Genomic DNA, 8781 nt, shown 5'->3' with positions numbered 1-8781 from the left:
TTTAAAAATTAAAGTTTTAGTAAAATTTACATGGTTTTAGTTAAAACAATATTTTCTTAAAGTTTAAGTGTTAAATCTATATTACGTGAAAACATGCCGAACTTCGAACACCAAAATTTACGGACCAGCTAAGCACATGATGTCTAGGCGCAGTTAGTTTTCAACCTTTTAAAATTTTAACAATTAAACTAATTTTTTTAAAATAATAGTGAAACTAACATGGTTTTAGTTAAAAAAATATTAATTATTTTCTTTAAATTTAACTTAGTGAAAATCATTATTAATTTTCAAAAATGAGTTTAAGTGTTAAATCTATATTACGTGAAAACATGCCGAACTTCGAACACCAAAGCTTACGAACCAACTAAGGACAGGATGCCTAGGCGCGGTTGGTTTTCGACGTTTTTAAGACTTAACACTTAAACTAATTTTAAAAAAGTAATAGTAAAATTAATATGGTTTAAGTTAAAAAATATTAATTATGTTCTTAAAGTTATGTGTTAAAGTTTTTAAAAATTTTAGTCAAAATCACTATTATTTTTTAAAAATGAGTTTAAGTGTTAAATCTATATTACGTGAAAACATTGCCGAACTTCGAACACCAAAGCTTACAGACCAAACAAGGACAGGATGCCTAGGCGCGGTTAGGTTTCGACGTTTTTAAAATTTAACACTTAAACTAGTTTTTAAAAAGTAATAGTGAAATTAACATGGTTTTTAGTTTAAAATATTATTTTCTTAAAGTTTAAGTTTTAATTTTTTTTTAAATTTTTTTAAGTCTTAAATAGTTTTGTTTAGTTAAATGTTTTAGTGAAAGTTTTAAACTAATTCCTTTTAGTTTTATTTAAAATAATTTATAAAGAAAAGATTAAAAAAAAGAAAAAAGAATGTAGAAAGTAATACCTTGGAAAAACTACAAAATCTACCACATTTTCCTAATTTTTTTCAAAATCTACCACATTCCTCTCCATCTTTCAACTCATACCACATTTTGTTGTAGATTGACAATTTTGCCCTCACAGTTGATGGCAGTTTTCACGACTTGACAACCTGCACTTTTTCCCTTCCCTATTAATCTCTCCTCTCTCGAAATCTGTGCGCTTTAACCCCAGATTATTATTCCCTTGAGAGAAAACGAAACGTTTTCGTCTCTCTCTCACTTTCCTTTTTCCTGTCTCTTTCTTCTTCAGATCTTGTCTCATAATAAACGCTTTCGTTTTTGTCTCCAGATCTTGTCCCCAACTGGAAATTCTCTGTTGCGTCTAGATCTTGTCCCCGATTTCATCATCTTTCATCATCTTGCTCTTATCATGAATCCCACATCTTGTCCACCAATTGTTCTCATTTAAAGATTTCAAATTTTATTTAGATTTTTCACCATCTATTTTGGTCCACAAATTAGTTAAGCATTATTGTCTTCACCTACCCGGATTATTGAATTTTTTTTCCTTCTATTTGCAAAATAACAAAAAAATCCAGTTGTCCCCGAGTAAATCCAGATCTCTGGCGGACACTTTCGTCTCTCTCTCACTTTCCCTTTCTCTTTCTTCTTCAGATCTTGTCTCATAATAAACGCTTTCGTTTTTGTCTCCAGATCTTGTCCCCGATTTTATCATCTTGCTCTATTATCATGAATCCCACATCTTGTCCACCAATTGTTCTTATTTAAGGGTTTCGAATTTTATTTAGATTTGTTCTCATTAGTTGAGCATTATTGTCTTCACCTACCCAGATTATTGAATTTTTTTTCTTCTATTGCAAAATAACAAAAAAATCCAGTTGTCCCCGAGTAAATCCAGATCTCTGGCGGACAAAACTACACCATCTGACGATGGACAGTCAAGAGAATTGGATGATAAACATCATCACGCTCAATTTTTGATCTAATTATATTACTCATTCGTTTTGACTTGTCCCCGATCTAATTCTATTACCCATTCTATCTGAACTTGTCTCCGATCTAATTATATTACTCATTCGATATGAACTTGTCCCCGATCTAATTCTATTACTCATTCGATATGAACTTGTCCCCGATCTAATTATATTACCCATTCGATCTGAACTTGTACTCATCTAATTATATCACCCATTCAATCTTGAGCGTGATCTAATTCTATTACTCATTCGATATGAACTTGTCTCCGATCTAATTCTATTACCCATTCGATCTGAACTTGTACTCATTCGAAATGAACTTGTCCCCTATCTAATTCTATTATTCATTCGATATGAACTTGTCCCCGATCTAATTCTATTACCCATTCGATCTGAACTTGTCCTCGAACTAATTATATCACCCATTCAATCTGAATTTGTCCATGATCTAATTATATCACCCATTCAATCTAAATTTGTCTCTGATATAATATATTATTTAAATAACCGTGGAGCATTTATTGCAGACCTGCTCCTTCTTTGGAAGCACCAAACGAAACTGTCTTGTCTCTGACACAGACTCTGTCCCAAGTCTGTCTCTGACACAGACTCTGTCCCAATCAGGGGTATTTTGGTCTATCATTCCACATGTGCTATTGAAATATGGTAGATTTTGAAAGCTTTTTGAGATTGTGGTAGATTTTGAATGCCACTTGTTGAAATGTGGTAGATTTTGTAATATTCCCTAATACCTTCACTCTCATCTCTGCCGTACTTGGATTGTTTAATTGGTTTTCACTCTCAAAAGTTGATCGTCTTCAGTCTTCTTTGTTCCTCATGTTATAGTCCTCTAATCAAAAACCTTCTTAGGTGCTCCTCGCTTTCCTTCTCCGCCGGTGAAATTTGGTTCTGAAATCATCTTCGATGGGCAGATGTGGGAGACGAAATTGAGATGATGGACTCGATTGAACTCACGTCTTACTTTAGTTTCAAGAAGAAAAAAGGAAATTCATCACCACAAAAAAGGAAATTCTTAATGTTGTTTCCTTTTTTCCGATGACTTTGGTTTTTTGATGTATAACGTTTAAAGAATTATCTTAAAAAAAAAAAAAAAAAAAAAAAAAAGAATTATCTTTTTTGCTCACAAAATTTATATATCAAAAAGGTAAGAGAGAACGAACATGAATGATGATGATCAACCTAATAAGGTGAAGAATTCCAACTCCATTCCTACGTTTATTCTAAATGGTCTCTTTGTATACAAAACAATGTATGCCCCTAACATGATGTTGTGGTGGTTGCTACAGGCAATCTTGGTTTGTGGAGCAGAAGCCAGATTCTGAGGACTTGACTGATACAACAACACACGTTGACATAATCAACCTACCAATGCTCTGCTCTCTGTGTCCAGAGTTAAGCACCCTGGTTCTGAGATCACAACAAGAAAGCAGGAGGACGACATAGTCCCTTTACAAGCAACAACAAAGCCTTGAGCTCGAGTACCTTAAACTGCTATTGTTACCTTAAACTGCTATTGTTACCTAACATGATGTTGTGGTGGTTACTTGTTATTGACTAAATCATATTTAGATGATTTCTGTTCAACTTTTAAATGTGTATGTCTGCATTTTGCACTCTTTATCTGCAGAGATAGTCAAAAGTTTCCCAATTGTTGTTATGTTTGGAGTTATTAAATGGACTTGGCAATTCTAAGACCATTTAGCCAATATTGGCAAACTGTGTAACCGGAAATGGAGAACGAAGAACAAAATTGAAATTGGCATTTAAGAGATATACATTTTAAATGACTATCATCAATGTACATGAAATGTTGTTGTTATGTATTGGCCTGTGTTTACTCTTCCTGTGTTTAATTCTCTTTAGATGCTACTTCAGCAACAACAAAGCTTGAGCTCCAGTCCCTTCAGCTGCTGCTTTGAACCACCAATATTAAGCAAGATGATCTGTTGTTTTTCTGGTACAAGTCGTGTAAACCGCATTGTTCAGTAAGCTGTGAGATCGGCCATAGAAGAGATAGATCATGCTTCCAATAAGTAGCCATATCAAGACCCTGATCCATGTCCCAGCTCTGCCATTACAAATTACCAGCTAGGGTTTAGAAACATCCCAATATACTGGTATCATACATGGGTCCATCAGACTAACTCACCCAATGTTGATGATCAAGTAGGTGTTGATCAATATGCAAAGAACTGGAAGGTATGGGACGAATGGGCAGAGAAACCCTGAAATAGAATCATATATAGAATGCCAGTTAGGAAACGCTGCTCAAGTATAAATCCAAGTTTATGGTTTTTGCCAAAACCTCAAAATTTCCGTCCTAACCAGATGATAACCAACTCAGCAAATGAATAGAAACTCTTATGTAAGCAGCGTTTTTAAAGAAAGTGAGACCAACCAATTGATGGCTTGCAGAATTTTATATTCAATTAAGTTTTTTCATTTTTGTGCTGTATGAATAGGCAAAAAAAGGCTTAAATAAGCTTCAGGCCTTACCTCCTCTGTGTCCAAAGTTGTGCCTTTCTTCATCCTCGTTGATGTAGCCAAGAGTAATCAAACTGCCAAGCAAGATGACGGCACTGACACCACATATAGTGAACCGAGGAAAACTGCCACAAACAAGAAATAACCCATTAGAGTTTGACATGATGATCTTGATAGGTGAAAGAGGAGATTCTCCTCCCCTTGCCTTTAAATTAAGTGTTCAAACTCACAAACAAATCACCAACTCTTCTTTCTACCTGAAAATCCAACTATCAAAATAAGATTCCACATAGTTTCAATAAGAGCAGTAAAATACATGTTTTAGAGTGTAATCCCCTAATAAGGTATGATATAAGTGACCGAGAGCACTGAAGGAGAGCATTTGCATAACAAGAACAAAAGTAATAATAAGTGACAAACACAAATACATTAGCACAATAGATCATCATGTCAAAAGCAAGAAACGTTGAAGATAAATACGTACCTCTTCCCTAAGTTCACAAGGCCAAAAGGCTGTAATTCTACTATCACAATAAAATTTCACAAACAACAACTCATAAGAGAAGCTCATCTGCACAAGATTACAGAAACATGGATAATGGCAGTAGATATATAATCATGGTTTAAAAAGTGAAAACTTGCAATCATATAATCATGGTTTCACATGAATGTGATAATGGCAGTAGACAAAATCTTCCAAGTGGTTTTTGTGGATGGATCCTCATCAACAATTTATATTTTTTTTTTGGTCACATGAATGGATTTCAAAATAACCCAAAACCTCCAATAGAATCAATTGTATCTTAAAAAAAACAACAACTTTCATCACATTGAGAGAAGAAGACGAAAAAATAAATAATAACATAAGAGAGGAGCTAGCAACATGTATACTATTTCACTTTTTTTAGAGTTTTTCAGCCAATCAGAAGACTCTATTTCGAAACCACTCGCACCAAGTGCGCGTTGCGCGAGTGAGAGCAATTCCTGAAGGGGTACACCTTTAGAAATCATGCCTATTTGAATCAACGCACTTGTCTCCAAAATTTCCATCGCGTGAATATTATTTTGTTTTCTTCTCTTAACCAGTGTAAACCGAATCCTAATTTCACTACCACATAAACCTAACCGAATAATCAATTGTAACCGTGACTTATGTTTTTTTATTGATTTGTTATAAAAAAAAAAAAAAAAGAAAGAAAAAAGACAGCGTCTTTACTTTGTTATCGCCATTATTAGGTGACGAAAGCAAATCATTCTAAGAAATTAGGGAATTCGAGATTGATCTTTTTTTTTATTTTGCAGAACTTAGCCGGAGAAAACTTGACAGTGGCAAAGAGTTTTTGTCAGTGGTGAGTTAATAATGGAACGAATTGAAAAAGAGAGGAGAGACAAACCCGATTCCACGAGTCCCACCGAGCTGTTTTGTTTTTCCGGCGAGAGACAATCTTTTGTCAGTTTCCATTGGAATCTCTCACTGTTCTCTTTTTGTGAACGAACTAGTTTGGGCTCAACTCCGGTTGAGATATTCCTACTGGGCCTCAACTCACAGCCCATTGTGTTCATTGTAGGCAAAGTCGCAAACACAAAGACGTAAATTCGGCTTTGGGGTTGGTCTAAATGGATGACTGAGTTTGTGAAATTTTTTTGAAGTCGTTGCTAATTTCATGCTTTACTAAAAACCGGAAATTTAACATTTTATTTTAAGGTTTAGCAAAATGATTAATTTCTGTTTTTGGTTTAAAGAACGATTTTCAACGGGTTAGACAATTATTATTATATAAAACAATTCCAACATACATATTACGATGCAAACACAGTATTTTAGAGCTACCCATAAAATTGCTTACACAAACAATAGCTGTTAGTTTTCACAGATTTATAACTCCAAACCCCACAATTACAATAACCATGAGACACTTAACCAGATTCCGGTTTACACTAGAATAATATCCCCATTGGTCGTCTGGCTCGGTCCGGTAGAGTTCCCCAGGCACACCGGTCACATACATGTATTTAGGCGGAGGTGGAGATGAAGATGACCTACTGCAGTAAGTCTTTCTTGGTGGCGGTGGCGGCAACGGAGTTGTAATTCCGGTATGTTCTAGGGAAGAATCGGAATTGGCTTGATTAGTGAGATAGTGTAACACGAGGAACATGGAGAAAAACACTATAACCAGAGGTTTAAGTTTCATCATGATCATGATTTATGATTAATGGGAAATGTCTTTTGATTTCAAGACTTGGAAAATAACACTTATAATGCATATATATAAACAACGACATGAATGTGCATGTAAAGTATATGCAGTGTCATATCCCTACATCACCTATATGCATTTGGTAGAGACCAGATCATACACATTACAATGCAAATGGTAAGGTTCTTCTTTTGAATAAGTCTTCAATTGATAAGGTCAAATGTTTTGGTTACCATTAGTGATGGACTGGCCTGGTTGATTTTGAATCCGGCCTGTTTTAGGCCCATCTCGTTTCTGGTGAAGAACCTAAAAAAAGAGTTTTAATTTGTTTTGAAGATTTTCGGGAGCAACACGTATACACCTTAAACCACATGTGTACTCTCTCGAACACAACACGTGTTAAAGTGAAAGATAAGAATAAATATGGACCGACCCTACGTCTTTAAGATCAAAAAAACAAGAAGAAGAATTTAAAAAGAGGGTGAAATGATTCGCTTGAGTCTCTATATAAACATCACAATCCAACTCTCCATAATCTTCCACTTCTTGTGCTACTCATATTCCATACATCATATCCCTATAACATCAACAAACATTTCATCGGTTTGATCAGTTTTTTTAACCAACGATGATTCCGATATGCGTGCAATGCGGAACAGGCGGAAACCCATGTAGATGCAAAGTGGTAGGACCGACGTTAGGGCTTGTGGCATTTGTAGCAGCCGGAATAGTGGAATGGCCAGCATTGGTTTATATCTTTAAACACGCAAAGGGTCGCCGCATTATGGGTCATCCAGCCACCCATGTTTATCCCAAAGTCTCTCGTTCCATTCCCATATGATTATGATGAATTCATGACCTCACTTTATGACTTTTGAGTAATTTGCTATATGTTTCTAAGTTATATTGTATCTTATCTCATCTTTCTTTCTTTTGTGTTTTCCTCTACGAACATGCTTTGATTACTCAAGTAATGTACGTGAAAAAGTTAATAAATCTCGGCTTTCAATTTTAAAAAGTCGTTATCAAAGGTCCTTCCTTTTTCGTAATCGAGACAAAAAGATTAAACTTTAACTGAAATAATTGGTCTAGTTTAAGCGTAACAAATTTAAAATTCCTTTAGAAGTAAGAAAATAACTCCAAAATTATATACTAATTTGCAATCACTTCCACGATTGTAATCTAGGTAAATGGGCATTCGCGTGGTTGTTTCGTTCAATAATAGTGTTGTTGTATGTAATACACGCTTCTCAGATGAGAGAGCTAACTGTTTATATAAAAACATTTTCATGCTTCTTTCAAGTCTTTAGTTGGTGGTAAAAGAAAAAGATGTGAAATTTTTCTCAAAGCTCATCTACCAAACTTTAGCAACATACATGTAGACAAAAAAAGTTTCGGTGATGGATCCTAAAACCATTTGTAACTTGTAAACCCTGTTAGACAGCAAGACCGATCTAGTATCGGTTGTGACGCCTGCAAAGAGAATTTTGACATAACCATTTGTAAGAGAGATAAAGAGTTATCAAGGATAAAAAAACCCAACCACGACTCTGGTTTTATACCTGTGGCGATCATAGTCCCTAGGTCTGTCTCTGGACCTGGACCGTGAGCGTGACCTACGTCTGCTTCTTGAGTTTGACCGATCATAGTCCTTGTCTTGTTCACGATCACGGTCATGGTGCCTATCTCGATCTCTACTCCTGCGATCATAATCTCTTCGACGTTCATGACTAGATCCTCGCTCTTTCTCTCGGTCTTTACTTGATTCCCTCTCCTTACTGTTCCGTTCCTTAGATCTAAGTAAGTTTTCACTATGAAGTCAGTTTCAAAGATCCAAAACCGTAAAAATACAAAGAAAATAAAAGCTAGAACTAAAACCTAACCTTTCATTGCGTAAATTGGCCTTCTCATCCTGAAGCAAACGAAGAGAAATATAAGAACAGACAGTTTTCATCCATCATCACAAAAAGTAGATTATGTTATTAGATTACCAGAAGCTCAGTTAATTTGTCCCGGACTAGCATGTATCCTAAATGAAGCTTCCCACCAAAATGATCAGCTAAACGGCGCTCACTATAGCATCACAAAAGATCCAATTAGCATAGCCAAAATGCTAAATCATTTGACGATAGCATATTAAAACAGCACAAGGTTAAAACTCCATTAGTTATCTCTACTAGTATGATCCTTCAAGCACAAT

The 8781-nt window shown here is 35.2% G+C and overlaps 2 protein-coding genes, 2 long non-coding RNA genes and 1 pseudogene across 4 annotated transcripts; 2 read left to right on the top strand and 3 right to left on the bottom strand.

Annotated features, from left to right (window-relative positions):
* Nucleotides 1-3055: 3055 nt before the first annotated feature.
* LOC110225818 lies at nt 3056-3547 on the top strand. The gene is made up of 2 exons (XR_002329952.1): nt 3056-3086; nt 3186-3547. It is a non-coding gene; the product is annotated as an uncharacterized LOC110225818 (long non-coding RNA).
* Nucleotides 3548-3642: 95 nt separating this feature from the next.
* On the bottom strand, nt 3643-6012 carry LOC110225810 (annotated as a pseudogene).
* LOC110225815 lies at nt 4699-5199 on the bottom strand. The gene is made up of 2 exons (XR_002329951.1): nt 4868-5199; nt 4699-4751 (listed from the first exon to the last, which is right to left on the bottom strand). It is a non-coding gene; the product is annotated as an uncharacterized LOC110225815 (long non-coding RNA).
* A 1026-nt stretch (nt 6013-7038) lies between the features above and the next one.
* Nucleotides 7039-7599, top strand: LOC9298686. The gene has a single exon (XM_021015817.1). The coding sequence runs from the start codon at nt 7210-7212 to the stop codon at nt 7420-7422; it is 213 nt and encodes a 70-aa protein (XP_020871476.1). The 5' UTR covers nt 7039-7209; the 3' UTR covers nt 7423-7599.
* Nucleotides 7600-7795: 196 nt separating this feature from the next.
* On the bottom strand, nt 7796-8665 carry LOC9298689 (serine/threonine-protein kinase fray2). The gene is made up of 4 exons (XM_021015805.1): nt 8573-8665; nt 8465-8493; nt 8144-8377; nt 7796-8054 (listed from the first exon to the last, which is right to left on the bottom strand). Exons 1-4 carry the CDS (start codon nt 8603-8605, stop codon nt 8036-8038), a joined length of 315 nt encoding a protein of 104 aa, XP_020871464.1. The 5' UTR covers nt 8606-8665; the 3' UTR covers nt 7796-8035.
* Between the last annotated feature and the right edge of the window lie 116 nt (nt 8666-8781).

This window comes from Arabidopsis lyrata (genome assembly GCF_000004255.2).
Source record: "Arabidopsis lyrata subsp. lyrata unplaced genomic scaffold ARALYscaffold_288, whole genome shotgun sequence".
NCBI lineage: Eukaryota > Viridiplantae > Streptophyta > Magnoliopsida > Brassicales > Brassicaceae > Arabidopsis > Arabidopsis lyrata.
This window is presented reverse-complemented; position numbering and strand designations above follow the sequence as displayed.

Bases quoted from the DNA above. Each gene is read 5' to 3' on its own strand.
- LOC9298686 (XM_021015817.1), top strand. From the start codon at position 7,210: ATGATTCCGATATGCGTGCAATGCGGAACAGGCGGAAACCCATGTAGA.
- LOC9298689 (XM_021015805.1), bottom strand. From the start codon at position 8,605: ATGCTAGTCCGGGACAAATTAACTGAGCTTCTG. The intron at 8,494-8,572 runs GTAATCTAATAA...CGTTTGCTTCAG, and splicing joins ACAAATTAACTGAGCTTCTG to GATGAGAAGGCCAATTTACG. The intron at 8,378-8,464 runs GTTAGGTTTTAG...AAACTTACTTAG, and splicing joins GCCAATTTACGCAATGAAAG to ATCTAAGGAACGGAACAGTA.